The 27,802-nt window shown below is 33.1% G+C and overlaps 4 protein-coding genes and 1 long non-coding RNA gene across 5 annotated transcripts; 2 read left to right on the top strand and 3 right to left on the bottom strand.

Annotated features, from left to right (window-relative positions):
- Positions 1 to 866, bottom strand: LOC114733071 (uncharacterized). Its single transcript, XR_003739047.1, has 5 exons — positions 821 to 866; positions 576 to 698; positions 320 to 416; positions 175 to 211; positions 1 to 73 (listed from the first exon to the last, which is right to left on the bottom strand). It is a non-coding gene; the product is annotated as an uncharacterized LOC114733071 (long non-coding RNA).
- On the bottom strand, positions 175 to 2,515 carry LOC114733106 (protein transport protein SEC31 homolog B-like; the record flags this gene model as incomplete). Its single annotated transcript, XM_028920509.1, has 3 exons — positions 1,946 to 2,515; positions 821 to 874; positions 175 to 211 (listed from the first exon to the last, which is right to left on the bottom strand). Coding segments are annotated over exons 1-3 (408 nt in total), but the record flags the coding sequence as incomplete, so codon positions are not given.
- Positions 2,516 to 10,080: 7,565 nt separating this feature from the next.
- LOC114733105 (bidirectional sugar transporter N3-like) lies at positions 10,081 to 12,941 on the top strand. The gene is made up of 6 exons (XM_028920508.1): positions 10,081 to 10,132; positions 11,294 to 11,330; positions 11,500 to 11,710; positions 11,784 to 11,948; positions 12,066 to 12,185; positions 12,696 to 12,941. Exons 1-6 carry the CDS (start codon positions 10,081 to 10,083, stop codon positions 12,939 to 12,941), a joined length of 831 nt encoding a protein of 276 aa, XP_028776341.1.
- A 1,768-nt stretch (positions 12,942 to 14,709) lies between these two features.
- LOC114733104 (lactoylglutathione lyase-like) lies at positions 14,710 to 15,285 on the bottom strand. The gene has a single exon (XM_028920507.1). The coding sequence runs from the start codon at positions 15,283 to 15,285 to the stop codon at positions 14,710 to 14,712; it is 576 nt and encodes a 191-aa protein (XP_028776340.1).
- A 7,469-nt stretch (positions 15,286 to 22,754) lies between these two features.
- Positions 22,755 to 26,739, top strand: LOC114733047 (EEF1A lysine methyltransferase 4). The gene is made up of 8 exons (XM_028920457.1): positions 22,755 to 23,124; positions 25,027 to 25,140; positions 25,242 to 25,310; positions 25,456 to 25,475; positions 25,562 to 25,614; positions 25,721 to 25,751; positions 25,851 to 25,932; positions 26,234 to 26,739. The coding sequence occupies exons 1-8, from the start codon at positions 22,941 to 22,943 to the stop codon at positions 26,437 to 26,439; spliced, it is 759 nt and encodes a 252-aa protein (XP_028776290.1). The 5' UTR covers positions 22,755 to 22,940; the 3' UTR covers positions 26,440 to 26,739.
- Positions 26,740 to 27,802: the final 1,063 nt, after the last annotated feature.

The raw sequence follows: 27,802 nt of genomic DNA, 5'->3' as shown, positions 1-27,802 counted from the left end.
AACAACAAGCTGTGTGGCAATATCAGGATGCCACTGTAAAACTGAGCACCGTCTTCTAACTGAATCTGAAAAGCTGTCATTTCAAATATGATACACCAGGTTATCAAAAATTTTGCATGCCCTTTACAAAACAAAAGCAAAAGATGGTGAATCAATAATTAGCCATCAATTTACCTTATCACTGGCTTTTGCTTCTTTAGATCCCAGACCACTGGAAAAAATTCAAAATGTTCAAAAAAAATGAAATAAATAAATCTAGGATTCTAACCAAAATATGGTTGGGAATAATGTAAAGAAAATTTTGATAATCTTTTCTCACCAGTGGTCCCATTATAAGATGTTGATGCTAAAATGTGCTGGACTTTACTATTCCATGATAAGAATGAAACTTCCCCCTGGCTAGCAGATCCACTACCCTGCACCGTAATTATATACACTAAGATGTGCTGGTTCATCCTTAAAACTATATAAATAAAAAAAAAAAAAAAAGGACAGACATTCAAAGATAGAGCACAGATTTATCTAGTAAAACGCTGGCATTTCACAGGTACGCACTCAAAGGAAGGAAATCTGACCTTGAGTGGCGGAAAATGAGTGGGCTCCAAAGGATTGGCCAAATCCCATATGCAAATTTCACCATCATCAGCCCCAGATGCAAGAAGATTTGGTGCAATAGAATTAAATTCAAGACCTCGAACCTGAAACATAAAATTCAGAGGTAGCATTTTTTTTTCAACAGTTCAAGAAAATAATACATAGTCTAGATGAGGAAGAGCATTTACGAACTGCAGGCTCATTCAAATAGGAAAAGAAAACTTACAGGTCCTTTATGTCTCTCAAGGTGTGCAACAGAAGCATTTCATTTGCTTCCGAACTGAGAAAATAAATCAAAAAAGTAAGTTCATTAGAAAAACAGGAAAATTTGTGTGCAACCTTCAAATGAAAAAAATCATAGAACCAAACATTCAGTTTTACGAATCTTTGGATCAATAATTTAAATCAAATCGAAGAGAATCTCCAAACTAGCAATCATGCACCCTTTGGTTTCCAAAGGTCAATGGCTATCCTTTATTTTCAAGACAACCATAAAATACATAATGATTTGAAAGTACATCATTTTTGAGTTAGGATCAATTATCAATTAATAGAAGTAAAATAGCCAGTATTAAAATCAATGCCCACTCACGTCGCCCGGAAAGAGACCACCATCCATCTAATTGCTCAGCAAAAATGGAAAACAAATAACATTAAATTCACAACAAATCAAATTTAGAACGATTTTCAAACAACGGTGCAATATTTCAACGATATATTGTTGTTTATAATTTTAATCTGCATCTCTTTTCCTTCCATATTTTCCCACCAAACCTACTCTTGGAGGAGTTGAAAGAATTTTTTTCAACATGCGCCGTCAAAAAGAAAGGTCAGCGAACGAACACAAAAGCACAAGAAACTTGAAAGAATTACAATGGCAAAATGCATGGTATACAATTAGCGGCAATACAATATCAAACAAAATTCCTATTCTAACTCAAAATAACAAGACATCAAGTAATTATTCAGAAATCTTCAATGCACTACACGGAAGAGCATCACAATACATGAAAGTTGCCAAATATCTAGTTGAATGCAATCAGCATAAAGAGCTTATAATCCTATATATCTTCATCGCACTCCATTCCTGAATTACTTAACTTTAAACAAGTATCTAATTTATGCATCTAGAGGCGGAGCGCTAATCAGTTCATAATCCTTGAAAGCCATTTAGCGTGGATCCAGTAACAAACTGAAAGACGAAGTTTCAAATTGTCTTTTTGAAACTCTAACGGCAGGTCCCCTCATTAAAAACACTAAAACAGAATAAAATAAAGGAAGAAACATCCTCGACGACATTCAATTTCGAAGGTCGACCAAGAAACAAGGCTCTAAAGCAAAACTCAATTACCGGATCAGAGTAAGGGGATTCCAGATGTCAATGTTCCCATCAACCAGTCCACCGGCAATAAGGCCGAGACCAAAACCTTCAGACGAAGAACTGTTGTTCCCCCAAGATAGACGATTGAACCGCTCGGAACTAGGAAACTCGGCGACCAAAGGCAGTTCCTGATCATCCGACTGAAAATCAAGCTTAAATATTTCAAGATTGGCAGAGGAGCTGAATGACAGATCAACCGCCCCCGCCATGGTTCCGGCCGCCATGTAAGGATCGTCCGGCGCCAGAGCCACAGAGGCCGATCGATTCACCCCTTTTATGCACGCCATTGGATTCGGAAAAACCTAATCGCCCCCAACTAAAAACAAATTCAAGTGCTCACTCAGCAAAAGAAAAAATTGGATCTTAGAGATGGAAAATTGCGAAACTAACAATTGGGCAGATTTCGATCTGATCTGTGAAATGTGTGAGCGAGAGGGCGGAAAACACTCTCTCTCACGCTTCGCCCTTCTACTACTTCTTCTTCTTCCTAGCCTTCCTCTTTATTATCCTTCGCTTCCGTTTCTGTGTTTCAATATCAAATTTGCATTAACGAGGGCTATGGAAGCGTGTTCGAGCTTATTTTCTGAGTTAATTTCTTCAACTTTGTGCGAGAGGCACAACTTCGGGCTTTGGATCAGAGAGACCAAAGGTAAGGGACTAAGGGTAACTTTGTCCGAGATGGACAACTGTCGGAGCTGGTGTATGAGGGGTGTACGTTAGAGACGCTGCATCAGATCCTAACCCCTTAAGGGAATTACAGGCATCGTCAGATGGACCAATTAGAGCTTGACGTGTCGGACATAATATGCGATTAAGGGAGCTTTTCTCTTTTTCTTTCTCTTTTCTTTTCTTTTTTCTTTTTGGGGATGAATTTGCCGAAAGAAATAGAAATGTCGACTTCAAGAGTTTTGTTAATTACATCATCCATTCCCAACTTAATAAATAATATTGATTGATATTTAATATAAAAATTACTTGCCTGATTTAAATAGATTAAAAAATCAAATAAACTAGTTGTATCCAACAAAAAATCAAATAAACTAGTTAATTATAATAAATATGGTAAAATCTATCTAAAATACTTCTACACTAAATTGTATCAGTTTATAAGTAAAATAAATTAGTTTGAAAAAATAATAAATATAAGAGATAAAGTATATTGAATAATATTATGTTTAAGATCAAACCTAATCATCAACTTGCTCTTTATATTAAGAAATAGAGACAGTAATAAATAATATTTTTATTAATTCTGTATGTATTTAATGTATCTATATCAACCTATTATAAAATTAAAATGTAGAATAGACCTTCTATCCAAAAAAAAATGTATAATAAACCATACTATTTATAAGTTAGTAGTAATGCAAAATCACTCCGAACTTGTTTGATTAATAAAGTAGAAAGCAATGTGTTCAAGGAGATATCTCATCCATGCATTCGGAAACAGTTATTTAAAATGATAGCACACGGGTTAAGAAATGATTATTGATTAATTAATGTAAAAAATTTATAAAATGACTAAAATACACTCATTTAATGGGCTATTTTGAGCTATTTATTCCATCTTCTTCTCCATTGATATTAATGGTAGCCTTAGGTTACTTCAAGGGTGATAAGGGGTTAATAATTTTTTTCTCCACATGTGTGTCATGTTATTGAAGATAATTCTATTTAATACATTGTTAAGAGTAACCCTTTACATTAGACACAATCCATATTGGTTAAGAGGTTTAGAATTAAGATAAAAAGGTGCTATATTTCCTTTATACCTTTTAAGAGAATAGGCACTTCTAACTCAAAATAATCCAATTTCAAAGTTGGGTCACGAGTCCAAAATCAATGCCTATAGGGCCCAATAACTTTTGAATCACCAAAATTCAAGTTTAAGAAAATAAAAAGAACTTACATATCAATAAAAATTAAGTCTAGTAGATTCGAGAGTGTTTGGGTAGAAACCAAACCATGGTTTCAAAAGTGTTTTTACGGATTACCAAGCAAATATGTGGAGAAGGTTACCTCGTTTTGCGGAAAAATGCTTCTGAAACCGCGGTTTTAAGAATGCCAAACACCCCCGAAGTTGGATTCAATAGAAAGATCCTTGTGCTTAATGGAGAAAAAAAGACACTTATAATTCTACGATCCAAAATGTCCAAAAGGTTCCATATATAGAATCCAAAATATTCAATTGATGGTATCTATGAAGAATATCACTATCAATCATTTAAAACAAAGCCAATCCCAACTCCACGTAATGGAAATTTGCACAGGAAATTCACCAAAAATCAAAGACCACTAACTTTCAATCCACCAATACCAAAATCATATTCGAATAGACAGATCAAGATTATTCACGGCATAATCCCCAAATTTCAACACTTTATCATAGGGTTTGGCCCAACAAGCAAAGAACCTCAGATTCCACCCATTAAATTCATAACCAAGAGCAAACTTCATATAGTGATAAACTACAAATTACCATCATAAGCAATTTGAAACCCTAGTTGCCAAAATAGAAATCCTTATCAATCCACAAAACAGTCGTATATGATATGATTATCATGGCTCATCCGATGTCGGCTGAGCCATGCTAATCATATCACTCACTCAATGCTAGTCGTATTCCAAAATCTGAATCTAAAAGTCATTATTGTTGTCCAACATTGGCTGAGTCCCTACAACTAGCTAGATTTATCTGGTGCTGATATGACAAGATTTTAAGCTTTTCATTTAATTTACCAAAATTTCCCTGTTATTCCACTTCCTCCTAACCCTTTCAACCCTTAAGTCACATCAAAGACTCTCAATTCGATCAAAAAGACAAACTGGGATGTTAATTTCTTTTCAAAATGTGTGTGGAGATATATAATTTCGGGTATCTAAATGTTATGGGTAATAAGCCGGCAGAAAAATTTCATAATTGTTGGCATCCTAAATATATATATGGTGTGCTACAATCGTCCCATATCAGTATTGTGGATGCTTTAATTTGTTTATTTTCATTCCAGTAGATGTGTGTGCATGCATTGGGCAGAAAGGGATATAGGATTATCAGTTCTAGGTTGGGTTTCATGATCTTAATTTTATGTTGTTAGATGTTTTAAGATTGGAATGTTTTGTGGCTCAGTATTAGATGTTTTAAGCTCTAATTATATTTGTTACAATTCTTTTGAATAATTAAAGTTAAAGGTAAGACTAGGGATTGTTCTTTTTGAGTAGCCTCTACATAAATTAATCTATTTGTAATTCATCTGCATTTATATCGAGTGTGATAGTAATGAAATCGAAGAATTAATTATAACGGCAATAATTAAGCACACTAGCCATCAGGGTGTCTTTCACATCATAAAACAAAGATCTTGTTGGTAGTAGCTTCTCTAATTTGGACTTCTCTCAGCTCTTGATCAAGAGATTAGAGATAATAATAATATATATAATACAATAAAAATAATATAGAATATGGTATATGTTGTTATTGCACCAAAGGTATTAGTAACTTAATTAATTAGTTTGCTATCTTGCCTCTGGTATGTAAATGATTGATTAGTTTAATTACTTTGGATGGATCATCGACGACGTGAGGTATCTTTGTAGAGCTTGGAATGAAACTTACTTTAATGCTAATTTAGCCGGGGGGGGGGGGAACCAAAGAGAAGGAAAATAAGAGTAATAGAAGAGTAGAGGATGATAAATTAAAAGAAAACATGATAATAAAAAAGATAATTATAGGTGGTTAAAATAATTATCGAGATAATCACTAAATGAGGATATAATTAAAAAAAAATGGCTATCGACTATACCTTGCATTTATAAGTTAACAAAAGTTTTAAAACAAAAAAAAAGAATAATTTTTTAATGGAGGAAGCATATAAAATCCATAACAAATTATTGTATTATATGAACTATGAGTAACATGTAGCACATTATTTCTTCATGGGTTACAGAGATATGATTTGTCAAGAGCTTCCTAGAGACTCAAAAAAAATGCCGTTGCTTCATTTATAAATAAAAAAATTATAAAAAAACACTTGTTAAATTTCAAAATGACAAATAGGTGATTTTAACATGTCAAAACCAATACAAAAGAATATAGTCAGCATGAACTATCTGTCTTTTTAAAATTCAACAGGTATTTTTTTGTCTTTTTTTTTTTTTTTTATAAAATGAGAGTATATACTTTACCACAATAAAACACATGTAGGGAAAAAGTAGGGAGAATGACTATGAAGAACATTAATTTATAAGAATATTAATGTAAAATAAGAACTTAGAAGTTGTAAATATACAGAAGTTAGATTAATAAAATTTGAAATTTCAGTAGTAAACAGGTGCTTATTTTGTATTAATTTTTCTATAGGATCCTTAATTGTCATTCTTCCAGGAAAAATATAGCACACGCACACAAAGCCAACTTTGTTAATTAGGGTACATAACATGGTATAAACCAAATGGATAGAGTTTGTTGCATAAGTGAGCTGATCATGAGAGAATCATATTGATTTTGACTAGAAACTAAAAGGATTAGATTGAGATGCAATAATAATTCATCATGTGTATCTGATGTTATATATTAAATAATCCTCTTAATCTATTAGTATATACAATTAATTTACAAAGTGATTTGTTAATTTATATGCATGCGTGCTTGTTTTTTAAGGATGATATGATGAGAGCATGCCAGAATTCCCAGCGACACCTAAAATAATGTGTGTTTTGTTGTCAAGTTCATGCTTATATACAAATGGAGAAACAAAAAGTCTATTGTTCACATGTCTTTATATATTATCCTTAACATATGTTTTGGTCCCATTTGTCTTTCTGGTTGTTATACCATATGATTATTAATCAAAATACTGATTTATTTCATTTACTAGTCTGACTATGATAAAAAAAACATAATAATTAAATTCACATATGTAGTGAATGAAAAAAAAAAAAGAATAATTATGTGAGCCCAAATTGGAAAAAAGGAGTAATTTGGTTACATAATTTATACTGCTACTGCTATATATTTTTCAAATATGTGAGACATATTTTATAAAATCCTATGTTAATCACTTTGTCCTCAGAGTATACATATCAAAATTACTTATCCCTTACTTAACAAATAATTAATGATTGGTAGTATTAAAAAGGGTAAAGTTGAACAAATCTAGAATCTTAGCTATCTAACCATTTTCTTGATTCGTATGTTTTAGTTAAAAATGTCTTCTAGTACTCCTTCTCATCTCAAATACAAGAGTTATTAATTAAAGAGACTTTTTTTTATCCTGAATATATCTAAGACTTTCATTACTTTATCTTCCAAAATTATAATTTTTTTCCTAAACTCTCTCGAGGTTTTGTCTCCTATCATATATCAAAAAGCAGTTTCTAATGCAAATAATTAAAACAAGTATTTTTAAAAAAACAAACACATAGTCATTATAAATAATTAACTTAAATAATTAATTATTGTAATGCCTACATACTATTTTCCTAGCTATTATGTTTAAAAACGGACAAAGTAGTAGTATTTTGTTAACAAAGGAAGAGGGGAGTTAAGAACTAAGAAGGTGAATGATTTTGATATTGCACGGCCGGGGCAGGTGCTTTCCAAAACTGGCCGGTCGGGGACCGGTCGGGACGTTTTTGTTCAATTCAAGTTTAGTGTGAAATTGTGAATTTCTCATATTCACATTCTCCGGCAATCCCTTGTCATCACTTAATAAATTGTCGCTTAATATAGTGCTTAAATTTTTGTGAAAAAAATTGATTACAAAATTTTAATTTAATATAAAAAAACATCGCTTCATCGCAAACACTTTTGGATTATATTATATATGACAAGTCGTTCTATTATTGAAAAAAATAATGTTTCATCTGAAATTTTGTTCAGATATATACAAGTAATCACCCAAATTTTTTAAAATAAAAAGTCACAATAAAAAACATAATCTTCACATAAAAATTGACCATGATGCAAATAAAGATTGGTCCACCAAGTAAAAGGTTTACTCATTATAGCTTATAAGATCAAAAGTTCAAATCACGGTACCAATATAAAGACTTTGTTAGTAGGTAATATATAAATATTTTTATGCGTACTCTTTAAATAATTAAACCTAAAAGTATATCCTAACCATGATAATCTAACCCAACTCACCTGATTACTATGAGAGGTGTGGGGCCAATTTTTAATCATTAAAAAAAAGTATATATTTTTCTAAGTGAACTATTAATAAAATAATATTTGAAACTCACAAAATAAAGAAATATATATATTAATTATTTAATTCTACATACCTGGTAACCTGGCTTACGCCATTGAAACCTCATCTCCTCCACTTGGGGTATTCTCCGGCCCCAAGAAAACGGAGCAAGATTTCCAAAATTCACTTATTTCCCTTTTTATTTGGTTATTTCAGTCTGGACACTCTTTTTGTGAGTTTGACGCTATCCAATTAAAAGCAAATTACAGAAATTCATGGGAAGAAGTAAAACATGAATCTATCCAAACGCTCTTAAAACGTGATTATATGTTGGTGTTTCCCATTTATTTCTGCTTTTGTTTGTGTAAGAAATCGCTCTGCTAATTATGATACTGCGTGTATATTTAAAATTAAATAAGGATTGAAGTTACACTTTTTTAAATTTAAAATTTAAAATTAAAATATATAGTTAAAGGACTAGCTGCAACTTTGTCATCTATATAATAATATTTCACCTTAAATTTTACAAAAATTTCCCTAAACCTGTAACATTTATGTGAATAACTCTCACTAAGATAGGATTTAGATTTAACATAAAATTTACACATCACTTAAAATTTTTAAAATCATCTATATACATAAAGCTAAAAGTTTAAGGGGTTATTACAGAAAAAGTCGAATAAGAAACATTTCGTCAATAATATATTGTATTTTGATATTAAAAAACAGAATAATGCAACAGAAAGCCATTCATAAACAGAAAAGTTTACGAAGATCCAATATAAATAAATATAAAATATATTAATTTAATAGTCACGACTAGTTTAATCACATGGTCGGTTTAAGTTTTTTGATCAAACCTCCATCAACTTAATGATTGGCTCGGATTTTAATACCCTAAAATGTTAGTAGCAACATATGTGATTGAAAAAGCAAAAAGAAAAAAAAATTAATCTTTTGTTTCATAAATTCTGACTCAATACCATTTCATTCCCAAAATTTTAAATCAGTTATAACTCAGTCCTTAAACTTTTAACTCAATCCTTCAGCGTTTACACGATGTGATTCAATTCCTGTATAGTTTAACAATTTAAATTGTTAGTCTTTATGTTTTATAAAATAAAATTACATATTTCACGAAATTTAGAAACCAAAGTTTTAAATGATTTAGATAAGTTAAAATTCAAGGACCTAGTTTCTGTAGAGCCAAAACGATAAGTACTGAGTTACACAAAGTCGACGTTAAATGACTGAATTATAACTGAGTCAAAATTACGGTTAGGAAAATATTTAACTTGGGCGAACCAAAAAACATGGGGAATGAGGCGGGGGGAGTTATAAAGTTGAATAATAACGCATGGGCAGTCCAGAAATAAGGGGAAGAAAGAGGAAGTAAGGGTGAAACAGAAAGGAAGAAATTTTGGGGAGTGATGGAGGCGTGTTATGTCAGGAAGCAGAGAATGAGAAGGTGTGAGTAAGTAAGTGAGAGATTTGGTTTAGGTGACACGTGAACGACAAAGACAAACACAACCCCTTGGCTTCTCCGACCTCTTTCTGTATAACCTACGTATGAAATTATGTATGGCTGCTAATAACTCCTACTAACTTGTCCTAAACAATCACCAATTTGTTATAACTTTGATGTAAGATCCATCATCATGTGCCACCCCCTCCTCCTTCACGTTCTCCTCCTCCCCTACTCAATCACTTTCTCTTTATAAATACCCTCCTTTCTCTCCTCATTTCTCTCTCGATATCTATCCCCCTACGTTTTCCTCGTTCTCTGTGTGTGCGTGCGTGTGTATATATACACAAACTGGGGTGTCGAATAGCCGCATCCCAGGCCACAAGCTTCAATATAGTAGTGCTCTCGATCGCCTGAGATTAGCTCGAGATCCTAAATAGCTAGCTAACATGGCCATCATGAGCTCTCAACATACTTTGGCCCTTACCTTTGGCATCCTCGGTATATATATGTGGTCCTTTCTCTTTCTAGAGTTTGTCTGTTTTTCTTTTCTGGCTCTGGAATTTCTTATACCAGTTGGTTTAAATTTTCTACTTTTCCATCTTTGTAGTAATCTCTCTCTCTCTCTCTATCTTGTAGTTGAACTCCCTGTGCTTCAAATTAAAAGTGACTTATATATGGGAAGGGTTTTGTGAGTCCTCCGCTGGTAACTTGATAAGGAAAGCGGGGTTTATTTATTAAGTTTGGGGACTTCCCTAACCAACTAGTCTTTTAGGATAGGCTTCTCCTGTGGGTCATGATGCAGTATGTTTTGTAGCCTTTACTTCTAATTGATGAATTTTTTTAACTGGAGAATTCTACGTGTGTGTTTGGCTTGGCGTTTTGAAGCCCAAAAGTGGCTTCTTGATATCATAAGTACGATTGTAAATTTTATAGGTGTTTGGTGGGGTTTTTAGGCCATCCCACTTATGGCTAAAAAATAGGATTGAATCACACAAATTGATATGCTCCTAATAGTAGCTTATTTTGAGTTTTACCGTGCTTGTGATTGGTAGGAGTATACAATTGAAACAATTATTACACTATCATATTTTCTCACTCTTTCCCTTACTTTATTCTCTCTCATTCTCTCATTATTCAAAAGCTTTTCATGCTGGTTCTTATTATTAAAATAATATTTTAAAAATATATTTCAGTGATGAAATTTTGCTTCTCCACATTAAAATAATTTAAATTTATTTTATTATGTAAATTTATTTTCTTAATCATTTATCATTATTTAATAAAACTCATACTCATTTGGGTAATTTTAGAAACTAAACTTACTAATTTAAATTTATTGTATTATGTAAATTAATGTCTCTATTATTTTTCATTATCTAATAAATCTCATACCCATTTTGATAATTATGCAAACTAAACTTATTTTTATTCAATCATAATCCAAACAACATTTTATTCAAACTAACTTTTATAAAATTCAATCCAAACATAATTCACATTATCTAATTTAACTTTTTTAAAAGTCAAATTGATAATAAACTATTTTTCTAATTTCTAATCCAAAATGACCCTACATCTCCTGTACATTGGTAGTTGTTTATTTTTATAGCTCTGTCACAGCCAAGTGCTTAAATAGTTCTCTCGTGTTTGGATTCGCAGGGAACTTCATATCCTTCCTGGTATTTTTGGCACCTTTGTAAGTATATAACTTCTTCTCCCCCACAAACACCCTTAAGTTTTCGGAACTATCATATATATATGTGTGTGTGTGGGTGTGTGTGTGTAATAATGTGGAAGGATTTTAAGGTCGGTATATTAATGAATGATGATATGAGATTAATTTGGAAAAATGAAAATGAGGACAGGCCAACATTTTACCGGATATACAAGAAGAAATCGACGGAAGGATTCCAGTCAATCCCGTACCTGGTGGCGTTATTCAGTTGTATGCTTTGGCTCTACTATGCCTACCTCAAGACCCACGCCCTTTTGCTCATCACCATCAACTCATTCGGCTGCGTTATTGAGGTCATCTACATCCTCGCCTTCATCACATATGCCCCCAGGGAAGCCAGGGTATGTGATACACACACACCATGATCTTAATTGCTTACTTAATGAATATTAATAATTTGATTTGGTGTTGCAGAAGTTGACGATTAAGCTGATAGGAGCCATGAACTTGGGGTCGTTCGGTTTGATCATGTTGGTGACGCAATTTGCTATCCATGATGCTGCCTTACGTGTTCATGTGCTGGGTTGGATTTGCGTTTCCATTTCTGTCTGTGTCTTCGCTGCTCCTCTCAGCATCATGGTCAGTCAGTAACTCAATGGTTCCAGCAGAAGCTATTCCAACATGAAACCAATTACATGTTCAAGTCCTCTCCATATATCTCTTTCACTTCAATTAAATTGAATCTGTGTTTTGCAGGCACAAGTTGTTAGAACAAAGAGTGTAAAGTATATGCCATTCACCCTCTCATTTTTCCTCACATTGAGTGCGGTCATGTGGTTTGCTTATGGCCTCTTCCGCAGGGACATATGCGTTGCTGTAAGTTCATATATATATATATATGCATAAACTTTGATTTGAGAGAGAGAGATATATATATATATATATCCCTCCACTTACTAATATGAAAGTGAGGTTGCATTTGATCCTAAATACTACCTTTGCCTCTAAATATAAGAGCTAATTGACTAATTTGAATAAATTAAAGAAATAAGTTAAGTTAGTTATTTGTAATAAATAGGTGTTGTCTTTTCTAAGATATCCTTACTAATCAAGTTTATTGGTTAGAACTATCATTATTAGAAGGACTATCTTGAATAAAAAAAGGATTAATATGAGAAACAAATAGATTGATGTATTATATTTAGGCCAAAAAAAAAGTTAAGTGAGGTCTTGTATTAAAGACCGGAGGTAGTATAAGATATGAATATACTTTTTTGCTCATATTTGACATTCTCCTCTATATGTCCCAGACTAATTTACCTAACCTTTGAATAAATATATGTGTGCGCCATTTGGTATAATTAGATAATTTATTTGTATATCTAGGTGCCGAATGTGCTGGGATTTGCGTTGGGGTTGATGCAGATGGTGTTGTATGGGATATACAGAGATGGTGGGAAGAAGATGATGGAAGGAGAGAAAGAGGTGGGGATGGAGGCAGTGAAGGAGGTGGTGGTGGGAATGAACCAGAGAGGAAGCAGTGAGGTGTTTCCAGACCCAGTGGGAATCGTTGTTGCTGATGATGGGAATAATAACCTTAATGTTGCTGAGTTTAAGGATTGTCCTGTCTGAGTTTCTCGGATTAAATATACATATCAACTTATTATGAGGGAGAAGAGAAAGAGAACAAGTGGGGGATAGAGACATATATATGGCCAATTGGTTGCATTCTTTCTGTGGAACTTTCCATTATTAGAAAGACTCTTATGATCATCGACCAACACACACACACACACCAAAGCGGGATCATCAACAGTAGTTTTATTTTGCTTTTTTCTTCTGTCGTTATTTGCCTATATATGCTACTGCAGGTTTCCTTATCATCAATATTATCGTATTGCGTGCGTGCGTCGTATTTGTAACCTTTAATTTCTATAAATGGAAATTTTGATGTTTCTTTTTACTGCAGATCGATCATATCACCCTGTGTACGCGCCAAATCCTTTAGTTTTCCTCTTCTTCTTTACATATTATGAATATGTCTCACTTCATTTCATCACCTCGATCAACTTTCATGCTGTTTTCCTTCTTCGTAAAGGTGATAATTTTAGTTAATTTAGAGCCGTTTAAAGAGCCATTCTGCAATATTACTCCTGAAATTTCCAATACATGGAAAACCTTCCAAACAAGGAGGCTAAAGTAAGATGATATATCTGCGTATATATGTATGTATATAAAGCACCCATATATATACACACACAAACTACCTCTAATCCTTGATTTTAGAACTATTTAACTAATTTAAGTAGTTAAAAAAATTAATTAAGTTAGCTATTTAACTAATTTAAATTTTCTAAAGTATCATTTTAATCATGACACCGTGACGACATACAAAATAAAAATAATAAATCAGATCAAGATATTTTAGACTTTCGGTGTTTTAAAATTCATGAATTTCAAGATAAAGTAGGTTTATTCTCTGTTTACAATTTTTACTACAAAACTAAATTTACATATATTGTCTTTATGTTAAAATTTGCAGCTTAGGCTTTTATATGTTAAAACTTACAAATTTAAATAAACTATAACTTTCGGTGTTTTAAAATTCATGAATTTCAAGATAAAGTAGGTTTATTCTCTGTTTACAATTTTTACTACAAAACTAAATTTACATATATTATCTTTATGTTAAAATTTGCAGCTTAGGCTTTTTATATGTTAAAACTTACAAATTTAAATAAACTATAACTTTCGGTGTTTTAAAATTCATGAATTTCAAGATAAAGTAGGTTTATTCTCTGTTTACAATTTTTCCTACAAAACTAAATTTACATATATTGTCTTTATGTTAAAATTTGCAGCTTAGGCTTTTTATATGTTAAAACTTACAAATTTAAATAAACTATAACTTTAGTTATCAAATCTTCTTTTCATCCAAAGAGTTGAGCCACTTGGCCTCCTAGGCTAGCTATCCTGTTAGTTTGAGCTCAAGCAAAAATTCTGTTTTTTAATTTGTTTCTCATTTCTTTTCATTAACAAATCTTTTTTTTTAAAAGAAGAAAAAGAAATTATAGCAAGCAACTGAAAAATAGCCGAAATGGACCTCGGAGACACAGACAAAAATGAAAAAGGAAAGGAAAGGAGATATTCATGATACAAATAGATATTTGTCACGAGAAGAGTTCGAAAGAATACTAAATTATTCCTAAGAAAAATAAAACCTAAGAATACAGAGGCAGCTCAAAACCTTAGAATTTATGTCGTTTTCCCTCTTTTTGTCCTCCTTCGAACAGCAGATGGAAATGAGAAACAAACATGAACAGACATAAAAGAACAAAGGAACAGATATATGTAATGAAAATGAATCATGAAAGATAATGACAAGCTAGAGTGGCGATTATTATTTTGCATGGCGGTGGGCGGTGGCGTGGTTGGTTTCGACGGGAGGAGTGTGGTGGTCGGAGGGAAGCTTAAGTTTGCTGAGAGAAGAAGGAGAAGAAGGAGCAAGCTTCAGATCCTCACAGTTACAAACCTCAACCATGAAACCATCAGGATCGTTGAAGAATAACTGATTCATTACTGTCCCATCCTCTGCTTCCATCGTCTTCTTCATGTACTTCACATTGATCTTCTTCAACCTCTCCTCCATTCCTTCCATGTCCTCACACTGAAAAGAAATATGATTGTCCTGGGGATCCAACTGGTGAGTTTTGGAAGGCAATTTCTCATCATCCTGAGACTGAACCAGATGGATGCCTACTCCATAGTTAAACAACCAAGCTCCTTCAAAATCCAGAACTTGAGGCCTCTCTATCTCCACAAACCCTAGCACCTTCGTGTAGAACTCTATCGATTCCTTCACGTCTCTGCAAACCCTCGACACGTGATTCAGAGCCTTCAATGGAGCTGCTGCTACTTCTTTTTCCTCTGGTTTTTTCTCACCGTTTCTTTCTCGAACCTCCTGCGTCTCCGCCATTGTTGTTCTCAGGGTTATGGTAAATCACTTAGTTCTGAGATCTCTGAAGGGTTAGGGATGAAGGTGATGATGATGATGATACAAATTTGAGCTTTACTTGCAATGAGGTTGATGGATGTACGCAAATGTGAGGGGAGGTACGTGATACGTGTGTGAATCTAAGAACGACACGTCGTTTTGTTTGTGGGGGTGAGTGGGCTGATGAGTTCTGGAGGGATGCACACGTGTGTGCTGTTTTTGTTTTGTTCTTTCAAAAGAAAGTTAGCTATACGTAATTGGATTTCAACGTTGATGAAATTGGACTAGCTAGTTACCCACCAGAAAAACATAGTGCTTAATGATTGCTTACCTGCACTTATGAATCATTTTCCCAATATAATTTTTTCAGTTTTGTAAGAAGCACCGTCTTAGAAATGTTTTGTGTGGTTCTCGTGATAGCACTATTCATTTTGTGAAATGTGTCATCAGAAATTTCATACTAACAATATTATTTGATGTTATCAGACATTAAATACAGGCACATTTACTAACAAAAATTTAAATATTGTTTTTTTTGGGTTGCCTACTCAGTTTACTGGACTTTTGCTCCGACTATATTTAGATCTGACCCGCGTCGTGCACCTGGCTGTGGTAAGTAAATCTCCCAACAGGGATTTCTGCATACGCTGAGGATCAAACTCGAGACCTCACTTAAGTAATTCTAAGCTGCTTACTACTTAGACCAACTCTCGTTGGTAACAAAAATTTAAATATTGTGTCGGCATGTTATGAGTAACGAACCAATCATGTGAGATCCCATCCTAAGCTAGCCAAAACCTAAGAGGAGGCTACTGAGAACATGTGGCCTTAGGACTGTGAAGATTCAGTGAGACTCCACGGCCCACTCCAGTTTTATTTTTATATTCACTGGGCTTAGTCTCTTCTACGAAAAAAATGTAACAAAATGAATATAAGTGGTATGTTTTAAGAAAAATAGAAGAGTTGGATGTAGCAAAAAAAAATAAGTCTAAGTGAGTTAGGTTTAGGAGTTCATCAAAATCAGAGCATGCCTTCAAAATTAACACCAAATAATAAAGTCATCACATTAGTAATGAAATTTAAACTCACAACTTTGTAAATTATAAATTGACTTATTATAAACTAGATCAACTCTTGTTAAAAACAAGTTTTTACACTTTAGAAGAGGATCATGGTTGAGAGTAATAAGGAGGAGAAATTCTTTAAAAGGGGGTTGGCCCTTGCTGGGAACAAGTCAAAAGATCGCATACAACAAAATAAAGTGCTAGGGAAGGGAAAACAATGGAAACGGAATGAGTTTTGAATCAAGACCAACAAATACCGTAGTTTAGCAATAAAAAATGTCTGAGGTTTTCTAAAGTAACTTGAAGGTACCCTAAATTATACCTAAAAAATGTCTAAGGTTAAAATTTTAAATGTTAACAAAATATTTTTACTCTCTAGCACATTAAGGTTACTTTTTAAAATAATAATAATAAGCATAAAATATTATTTAGAGCTAATAACATTAGAATTAAAAGACTAAAAAGTACTTATAAAATTAAGAGAAAATTAAAATTTTTTATAAAATTAGAAAATAAAATGTATACTTTTACATTTCAAAATATATTATTATTCCAAGTTTTAAATATAAAATTCACTTTGTAGTGCAATTTACATTATAAAATAGATCTTATATTTAGGATAAGAGGTAGTATTGAATTATTTGGTACATGTCACTTTTTGAGATCAAATGAAAACTTTAAGGAACATCAATTTTACATCACATAATGTCTTCGTTTAACAAATTGTTGAAGGAGATTAGAAAGGAAAAAAAAATCCTCCATTTCGGTAATATTAATCAAAGTCAGTATATTAAAGTAAAAATATCACAAATTTTAAACACATTAATTTCGAATAACTGATTTCATCCTTTTATAATATTGTTGAATTATGTAAAAAATTCCTACATTTGTTAAGGAAGGAAATAATTATCGTTTACATACTCCGTCTCATTCTTAGCATAAAATCAAAAGTCGATAAGAGCTAAACTGTTAAAAGAAAATAAATGTTTTAGGAAAAATTGCTAAAAAGGTCCCCTAATATGTGAAATCACAAAATGGGTTCCTGAATAAACAAAATTACTTGTAGATACCAGGTCTTAAATTGTAATTATGAAATAATGGAGAAAATACCAAAATGCTATTTCTTTCTTCTTCTCTTCCTCCTCCTATTTGCTACTTCTCTGTCTCCCTCTCTTCCTCCTCCTTTTTCCTCCTCCCTCCTTCCTCTTCGGCTCTTCCTCCTCCTCCTCTCCTAACTCCTCCTTCCTCATCCTCACCCCCATCTCCCCTACCCCATTTCCTTATTTCCACCCTTAGCCTATTTCACATCTTCAACCCTGCCAAATCCCTAGCCATCTAAGAAATACAAAGCACTTATCATTGTTTACCATCAGACGCTATCATAGAGGGAGAGAATTACCATGACTGTCTCCCTTGTAACTTCTCTTGAATTTATCTCCTCCACCTCTCTCACTTGTTTGTGGCACTGTGAACATTGAACGGGCCACTAAGAAGTCGCCGCACGACCCCTATGGATCATTAAAGCGACAATGAAGAGCGTGTCATCTTTTGCCGGTAGCTTCACAGCATTTTTCAAGCATGATTTTCCACCAGTCTTTCAAATTCAAATGGCTAATTACATAAACTGGTTATTGTTAAAGCATCTCTGATTTTTTGTTATTTGACTTACCATTATTGTAATTTTGCTTACTAATGTTGTAACTGTAGATTTGTTACTATAATGGCAGCAATATAACATGAAAATATGAAAATATTAGTCTTTTGTTTATGGGCAGAACAATATTAACATTTTGTATTTATCAGTTCTAAATGGTAATAATGTATATCTATTTAATGTTATGAAGTTAATGAGACACCTAGTCATAGATTTGTAATTTCGCTTACCAAACTTGTTATTTGATTTGCTATTCTTGTCATTTAACAGTGAAATGTAGAAATAATGTTAACTTTCCATGAAAATTAATTTCATGAGAAACCTAATCATATAATTGTTATTTCGCTTATCATTCTTATCATTTGGCATACTGTTCTTATCATTTGGTAGTAAAATGTGAAAATAATGATGGTTTTTTAGCTTAATTTCGTCAGAAACCAAATCACAAGCTTGTAATTTCGCTTACTAAACTTGTTATTTGATTTATTGCTCTTATTATTTGGCTTACTACTGTTGTCATTTGGCAATGAAATGTGAAAATAATAGCAATTCAAATTGAAACATTTAATAATCTCAAATTCAAATGTCTTTTCAGCAATACATAACTATCATTAATAATTTATAACGGTGGTGCTTATCAACAAAGTAAAAAAATATTAGATATATCTTAAATGCAGTAACAGTATATACAATTTATCCTCATTTGCCTATTAACACTATCTATAGAGACATCCTCCATTTTTTGGTCTTTCGTCCCTTGTCAGCTCGTGCAAGTATAGCAAATAATAAATTAAGTATATCAAATAACAACTTAACTATTTTAAATAACAAGTTGAGTTTAGCAAATGACAACTTAAATATTACATATAACAAGTACATCAAATAACAATTTAACTATTGCAAATAACAAGTTGAGTTTAGAAAATCACTACTTAAGTATAATATATGACAAGTTAAGCATATCAAATTACAACTTCATTATTCTAAATAATAAGTTCATTTTAGAAAATCACAACTTAAGTATTATCTATGAGAAGTTAAGTATATTAAATAACAATTTCCCTATTACATTCAATTAAGCAAACCGTATACCGGGTCTTGCAAAATATTTAACATGCAATCATTGACAACTACATCTAATAGGTAGTATGAACTCAAATACCAAATCTGACCATCAGAAATTATGGCTAAGCCATCATAGAAACAAGTGTGTAGTTATAACACCACCAAGGGAAATTGCAATAATGGTATGTGAATAACAAAAAAGTAGTATGTATTTGATGTCAATTATTTTTTGTAATATTTAGTGATAAGTGCACACTAAGATGGTCTATCCACTTAATATTCTCTTACCACAAAACATATTACTTACAAAAATTGGTATGCAGATCTACCAACACCTTGGGCCGCTCATATTGGGCCCTTCTTGGTCCCAGTCCTATTGGGACGGGACAGGCCTGTCTCGAAATTCTTCAGGACAGGATAGAAAAGAGATTGGGATAGGATGGGACGTGGGACAACCTTGTCCTATCCTGGTCCCGAATATATTTATATATATATTTTTGTTTTGTTTTTCATTTTATTATATGTATAACATATATATTAATTAATATATAAATATATAATAAATGCAAACCCTTAATTGTATCCTTTTTTCTTTTACTGCGCTGCCCATCCAAACTCATCACTCTCTTGCCTCTTGCTATCACTTGCACAGTCAAATGGGAAATAAAACGGTAGAGACAAAAACGCCGAATAGGGAAGCACAAATCTCATCAGCTACTTGCTGCATGCACAAAGCAACAAAGAGAGATTGAAGGCAAGAAAAGAGGTGCGGGGCATGACAGAAGCTAAAGGTTTTTCCCCTCCCTCTTTGTGTTTCTTCTCCACTACCCTCTCTCTCCTTGATCTCACTATTTCTTCTTTCACTCTTCATCTTTTGTTGTTGGGTTATTGTTTTTTTTTTTTCATTCGGATTTTGATTTATTCTTGGGATTATTGTAATAGAGTTGAAATTTGAAATAATGAATCTCTTGGAAAGTGAAAACCCATATGTAGTTTTTGTCTTGCAGTCTTGCTTGGCTCTGTCCTTTTTTTTAGGGACGTCCTAGTCCAGTCCCTATCTTGACAGGATCGGGACAACTTCGGGATGGGACGGGACGAGACACGGGACCGAAATGCTATCTTGTGTGTCTTTCTTGGATGGGCCCGTCCAGTCCCATGAGTACCCCTACCAATACCCTTCTCCCAAAAGATTTATGAGGGGTGGAATTTATATACACCAAAACATTAGTTGTCCCACATCTAAATTAACTTCAAGATGAGTTAGAATTTTGACAAGTCCTCTTTGTGTGTCCAGATTAGTGACACCTAGTGCAATAGTAGACTTTTTTGTTTTGCAATTGTGATTTCTGCCTTTTAGTTCTTGGTTTCCCATCTTAGTCATGAATTTCTTGTGACAGTCTCAAAAAATTCTTAATCTTACCAGCATAATAACAAGTCAAGACGCATGTATTTAAATTACAGGTTTAGTTATTAAAATAACAAGTGTAGATATAAAAATTACAAGTGTAATATGTTAAATAACAAATATGGATACAAAAATCACAAGTGTCCTATGTCAAATAATAAGCATGTATATAAAAATTACAAGTCTAGTAAGTAAAATAACAAGTTTAAATATGAGAATTATAGATCTAGTAAATGAAATAACATGTTTGGATGTGAAAATTATAAGTTTATTTAGTGTAATAACAAGTCTGGATATAAAAATTATAAGTTTAGTTAGTGAAATAACAAGTTCAGTGTTTAAATAACAAGTGAAGCATAACAGATCATAACTCTATAAATAATAAATATTCCAAGTAACAAGGTTGAATATGAAAATAACAAATTCACTATTATAAATAATAAATAAAATATAACAAGTTCATGGTTAATTAAATAGAAAATTAAAAACAAAAAACAAGCGTTCATTATAGGAACCCAAATGATCAAAAACAAAAAATTAACAAACTAATCTCTAGAAATATTAAAAATCTGTCCATTTGTATTAGCAGCACTATACAAACAAATTAAAAACAAAAAAAATTAAAAAAATCCTTTCAAATTCAATTCCCCCAATAACTAATTTCCACGACGTCAAAATCATCATTTGCAAGTAAATCATAATTGAACCAGAAGAACTAAACCAAAGAGCCACAACAGTAATAAATCTAGAAAGAAAACTAAAGAATACTTGAATAGAGATGTGTAGAACCAAGGGGGTGTGGATTGATGAACCTGAAATGGAATGACGAGTTAACGAACAAGAAGATTAAGGAATGACACCAGCAATGTACTCGAAAAAGAACAAAGAGATGGAGATTGGAGAGACAAGCCACGGTGGCAATGGCAAAGTCGAAGCAAGGATGAAGGAAGCAAAGAAATAGGAGAAAGAAAGAGAGTGAGAGGGAGAGAGAGAGAGAGAGAGAGAGAGAACACTATGTGGAAGTGATGAAGCAAATTAAAATGAAAATACAAGATAGGTTTCAGAAAAGCATAAGGGCCGCTTTCTTTTCTTTTTTTTTTTTTTAATGGGGTACTTTGGTGTTTTTCCTAACACTTCATAATTACAGTTTAAGATCTGGTTTCTAACAGCAATTATGTTAATTGAGGAATCTATTTTGTAATTTCATACATTCAAAAGTCTTTATTTGCGATTTTTTGATGTTTTATTGTAATTCTAAAACATTGAAGGAGCTGTGTTTTTTTTTTTCTTTTTTGGTTGGGTAATGAAACCCCTATCAGATTTGGAGAGAAATTGTTGGCTAGACTCAGCAGGAGTTATTTTAGATGCTTCTCCAATATTTAATATAAAAGCTATTTGATTAGATTAAGAAAGTAAATAAATTAGTTAATTATAAGAAATATGACATGTTTTTTTAAAATAACATAATCATTCTCTTTAATATCATTCCTCCCATTCCTACTTAATTATGGTTGAGGAGTATCAATAGGATAATTTAGAAAAAAATTTATAAATATAATAAATAAGTTTTATATTTATAATCAAAATCAACTAAATAATTAAGTTCTATATTAAAAACCGAAAGAGTACTAAATAATTTGTCTTTACATTGTATATTTTTCATAGAGCTTTTATTTTATGGATCTTTGTCCTATATGGCTTTATCAGTTCATACTATGATTTTTTTTTGTGGCAAAAAAACCACTTATTTCTTTAAATACTTGCCAAGTAAAAAAGTAGTATTGATATCAACAGAGTTGTATCTAACGGAAAGGACTAACTTCTCACAATATAACAAATTAATATTTAAATTATGTATCAGGAGAGATACTCATATTTAATGGCCGAAAGTATTTCAAGTATAATTCTCTCCATGCTAGGAAATAAAATTAGTATTTGATGAGGAAGTCGTCTCATTTTGAGAAAACGAACAACCTATCATAAGATGCCAACAACCAAGACAAACTAGACAACGTACCAAAATGGCCATAGCTTCATTCCCTGTGGTTTCATCACAGACGAGTCAGCAAACTGTCAAGTTAAAGACATCGCCCCACACTCCGTGTTCTCCGAGACAAGAACACCCATGCGACGATGTCCCAACCCAAGTCTAAACTCTACGCAAAGCGACAAATTGAAAACTTTGCTTCCTCCTTATTCTTTTTTTTTTTTTTCCTGTCCTCTTTCTTTTTCCTCAATCTTGGTCTACTTCCACCACCACTCATGCTCACTACACCCACCCCTATTCACCACACAACCCAACCCACTCGACAACGGCAACAAACAACCACCCCATTCTTCACCACGCGTCACCACCCAGCCTGCAATATTGAACCCCCGCCACCACCTTCTCACAAACCACTGGGATTTATAGCAAATACTTATTGTTTTCTTCTTCTTCGCTGGGAAGATGTATAGGGACGTATCTAGCTGCAACACCTACAACTATGGTGACGCAGTCTATTGGGATGCTCGCTATATGCAAGAGGGTGGCTCATTCGACTGGTACCAGCGTTATGCTGCTCTTAGGCCTTTCGTTCGTAAATACATGCCTACCTCTTCTCGGATTCTCATGGTTGGCTGTGGCAATGCCGGTAAATTTCCTGACTTACTCTTAAACTTCTGGGTTTTTCTTTTGATCGATTAGTTTATATTGTGTTGTTCTAAGACGGGGTTTTAGCTGCTTGGTCAGTTGTTTGGTTATGGTGAATCAAGAGAAAAGAAAAGAATTTAGGGTGTTCTTGTTTGTTGACTGCTGTGATAAATCCCTTTAGTTTCTGGTTTTCGCGATTTTCATAAGATGCGATTTTGGCTGGGAGTCCTGTTCGGTTGTTGAGAATTCGGTAGAAAAGTGAAGAATCCGGGATGTCTTTTCTGGTTTAACTTTTCATATAAAGTTTAGGGTTCTCTTTCTTTCTCTGAAACATATACTTTTTCATGAATAAATCCTAATTTATTTTCGAGGCTAGTCTTATGAGTATCCAAACTCGAAGCTTCCTCAGATTCAGGGCTGATCTTATTATGTCCTTCAATTTCTGTGGCTGTGACATGAGGCCAATATGTGATAGTATATCTGGTGTTTTATTGATGATGGTACTGTTTTATTGTTTCAGAGTATCAAAAGAAGAGATTTTATGTTGTTTTAACACAATACAATTATTTGGAGCATTTGAATCATTTGACTCTATTGTCATCCATCTCCTAATAATACTATCTCCAGATTTATAAGAGATAACTTATACTTAATTTTAGCTATAACTTGTAGAATTGATCATTTCAGATAAATAAAAATGATTTCCTAACTGCGAAGAACATTTTTTCCCTTTCTCCCTTCAGTAGAAGTTCCATGTTTCTTTCCCTATCTGGGACTGCAACCTTGGTTTGTTACGTCAGAGGTGCTCCACTATCATGGATCGGACTTGATCTTTTGAGATTTATTCAATGTGTCCCCATTTATTGGTGAGACGAGGCTGAGAGAGGAAGAAAGCTGCAATTCACTTCTTTAAGAAGAAACCTGTAATAATGTTTAATCATCTGGAGCTAAAAGCTGGAATGTGTTCATATATCTGAACTCACTCCCATAATTCCAGTTAATTGCTCCAAAAAGTTTGCATGTGCGTGCGCTTATGATTATAATTATTTAATGAAAACCCCAGAAAAGATACAAACCTCTATATTTCTCCTATTCCAGTTGGATACAATGAAACAGTTCTATATAAGAGGCTCTCAATGGGGAACTAGTGAAAGAAAACTTAGTAGCAGGCTCAATAGACAGCTGAACCAGTGAAGAGGAAATGCAGGAAAGACAATGAGGGGCCTTTAAGATACTAGCTGTATCCCTTCAGGATTCTTCAGAATTTTAGCTAGCCCTCCAATTTTCTCCAAAGGCCCCCCTCCCTAACTGCCAAACATACCCTTCCATTTGTATTTGCATCCTCTGCATTTTCTTCGCTTGTCCCATCCTTTTCTCTAGAATCAGTTGCATAGCTGTCACTACTGCTGTCTTTTTCCCTACTGCCCCATTTACTCGTTTAGAGATATTCTAATATGCTACACCTGAGAAACTGGGCCTTAGCATTATTACTACTAAACTTATCAGCGAATCAAAGAAAGATTCGGTAATTTAACGCACAACAATAGAGGAATGGTTTCGGTGGATTTAAGCTGCATTCATATTGGAAATGGATAATGGTAGTGTAAAGTTTCTGCTCTATGAAAGAGTGAGGTTTTACTTTTACACGAGCGAGGAATTTGAAATAATTTAGGCAATTGGAGATAGTTACGGGTTAAACTCATCTTAATTCTGTGACTCCAGTTTCCATCCGGAGTACTTAACATGCTAGAAAGTAGGAACAGGTTTTGTTGTCAGGAATCCACATTATAATCAGTCATACCTTTTCATCTTCTTTTTGTTTGAATGACAGAATGGGAGATTTATTTTATGTTGAATTGTCCTTTCTAAAGAAGCTTACGTAGAGAATTGTTTTGCTTTGTAGTTATGTCGGAGGATATGGTCCAAGACGGTTATGAGGACATCATGAATATTGATATTTCAGCAGTCGCTATTGACATGATGAAAAAAAAATTTGAGTACATCCCGCAGCTAAAATGTATCATATCAATGATCTTATATTGATCCTTTTTTATAATCTTCATCTGTTGACCAAACACAACCTTAATCCTTATGCAAATTTCCTTAATGAATCTCAAGACATGCAGATGGATGTCAGAGATATGAGCTTCTTTCCTGATGATTCATTTGATGGTGTAATTGACAAGGGTATGAGTCATTTACTGCTCTTAGTGCAAACCTTGCCATTTTTTTTTTTTGTAGAATATTTAAAATTAATGACATACTTCATATACTGATGATACTTTACTCTTGCTGTTCATTTACACTTGATCTCCTCTGATGCTTGGTCTAGGAACTCTTGATTCATTGATGGTATGTACTTTATTGTTGATTCTTTTAAACTCTTTTATGCAATATTTGCATGCTCTAATCCTCATATTTGCTTTATCATCTTTTAGTGTGGTACTGATGCTCCGATTAGTGCTGCTCAGATGCTTGCAGAAGTGTGTAGGTTGTAGACTATAGTGAGATTGATTTCTTGAGATTCGTGCAAAAACTCTTTAAATAAGTATGCTTCATTTTTCAAATTCTCACTCTGGCCGGTTTCTTCTTTGTAGACTTCTAAAGCCAGGAGGGACCTACTTGTTGGTAATCTTACTTCCATGGATGAAGCTTCAGTTTTATCACTTTGTTATGCATTCTAAATGTTCAGAGGACCCAAATTGATTATCTAATTGCCATATGCAGATTACCTATGGTGATCCAACAGTAAGGATGCCTCATCTAGGACGACGGATGTATAATTGGAAAGTTACATTGTATAATATCCGTAAGTTTTTTTTTTTGCCTTTTCACTTAACTGAGAAGATATCTTTTACCATTGTGAAATTATTTATCATGGGTTGCATACAATTTTGTCTGTTGAACTGAGAGTCTGGATTTTGAGCTTTTGGTTGGTCAAGAATATAATAAAAAGCAGGAGAATTTGATTCAAAACTTGCATATTTCATATTTGAGAACGTAACTGATGATTACTGCAGAGAACCATCATTTCATGTTGAGTAATATAGATTAGATTGTTTGTTCTCTTATTATAGAATCTTACAGTAAGTGCTTCAAAATTGCTGCAGCTAGACCTGGATTTCAAAAGCCAGAAAGTTGCAGTTCATCAAGGAAATCATTGTTGGAACCGATTCCGCTGGATGAAAAGGGATTCATTCCAAAAGACTGGGTTTTGGAAGATCCAGATTCTCACTATATATATGTTTGTAGAAAGGTGGATGATGCTGAGATAGACGATCAACTGACCTACCGGTTAGCGGCCAATTTATTATAGGCCTCCTGTTCTTGCATTGAAGCAGTGGATGAAGGTAGCTTCTGTCTTGTTGTAATGCTTTGATATATACCACAGACATTTATATGGTGTTTTGCTGTTTGTTCAAAGACTGAAGAAACTAGGTATCCACCATCATTGGGATGTTTTGTATTAATATTATGTTCTCTTGAATCAAACCAGTGGTCTTAGCTTGTAGATTACTCAAATTATTGTGATCACCAAAGGGTTATTACAGATTGCTACACACATTGTGTTATATTGCTTTTATATCAGTTTGTGTGGTTTTTGTTGCATCGTTCATGGAAATAGGGTTTTTACGTATGAAGATTGTTCTTTGCATAAAACAAAATTGTTTGGGGAAAATTGGTAAAAAGTACCCAGTTTGAAAATTTTATTAATTACAAGGACTTAAATTGAGTGGGTGCAATTCTTTCTCAATTGGATGTAATGTATATCTAGTTATGTGTAAATGACTTTCGTTTTAGAGGCTTCTATACAGTTGAAGAAAAGTTTTATCCGTTGTAGATGAAATGTATCATATACCTTTAGCTAATAGACTTCTCAAACATGGATGTTTTACAAAATTTCCCATTTATTTGTTCCAAAAGGCATGTTTTAAAATTATTTTAAAGAATTTTAAAGCCTAATATGATAAATGCATATGGACAGTTCCAATTTCTGTCCGTCATTGGAAAATTTGTTATTAAGGTCATGCGGTCAACATATATGTCATCACTTAATTTTATATCTTTCCTTTCCTTTCCTTTTTTTTTTTTTTTTAAAACTTGGAAAGAGAATTTTATATCCTTTTATGGTTACGTGCATGTGTGGTCAAGACGAGCCTTAGCTAATCGGCTTAGGCCAATACCTGGACCATAATGGGCCTTAAGTAAGCTGGGCCCAAGTTGAGACCTACGCCTATGTGCATTAGGTCTTTCACATTTAATGTGCAGGAAACCATACTCATCAGCAATAAAATAGATGGCTATTAACATAGCAAGTTAGTTTTTTGTTTTTTTTTGCCAACAATTTAGCAAGTTAGCTAACTGATGGTAATATTACTTCCGGTCCTTAAAGATGAAAAACTACTCTTCCGGTTCTTAATATAAGATCATTTAACTAATTTGATTAGATTAAAAAGTTAGGTAAGTTAGTTAATTATAAAAAATATAACATATTTTTCTAAAACACCATAATCATTTTTCTTAATATCCCATCTTCCTCTTCTACTTGATTATGGTTAAGGAGTATCCATAAGGGTAATTTAGAAAAAATTGATAAATATGAGAAATGAATCTTATATTTAGAATCAAAACTAACTCAATAATTAAGTCATATATTAAGGATCGGAGGAGTAATAGAC

The sequence above is a fragment of the Neltuma alba genome, unplaced genomic scaffold (genome assembly GCF_004799145.2).
Source record: "Neltuma alba isolate B1F8T4 unplaced genomic scaffold, ASM479914v2 tig00012964_pilon, whole genome shotgun sequence".
Classification (NCBI taxonomy): Eukaryota; Viridiplantae; Streptophyta; class Magnoliopsida; order Fabales; family Fabaceae; genus Neltuma; species Neltuma alba.
Note: the sequence above shows the minus strand (reverse complement) of the source record. Positions and strands in the feature narration are given on the sequence as shown.

Coding starts and splice junctions, on each gene's coding strand:
- LOC114733105 (XM_028920508.1), top strand. CDS start 10,081: ATGGCCATCATGAGCTCTCAACATACTTTGGCCCTTACCTTTGGCATC. Junction 11,331..11,499: donor CTGGTATTTTTGGCACCTTT/GTAAGTATATAA, acceptor AAATGAGGACAG/GCCAACATTTTACCGGATAT. Junction 11,949..12,065: donor CTGCTCCTCTCAGCATCATG/GTCAGTCAGTAA, acceptor TGTGTTTTGCAG/GCACAAGTTGTTAGAACAAA.
- LOC114733047 (XM_028920457.1), top strand. CDS start 22,941: ATGTATAGGGACGTATCTAGCTGCAACACCTACAACTATGGTGACGCA. Junction 23,125..25,026: donor GGTTGGCTGTGGCAATGCCG/GTAAATTTCCTG, acceptor TTTGCTTTGTAG/TTATGTCGGAGGATATGGTC. Junction 25,141..25,241: donor GTACATCCCGCAGCTAAAAT/GTATCATATCAA, acceptor ATGAATCTCAAG/ACATGCAGATGGATGTCAGA.
- LOC114733104 (XM_028920507.1), bottom strand. CDS start 15,285: ATGGCGGAGACGCAGGAGGTTCGAGAAAGAAACGGTGAGAAAAAACCA.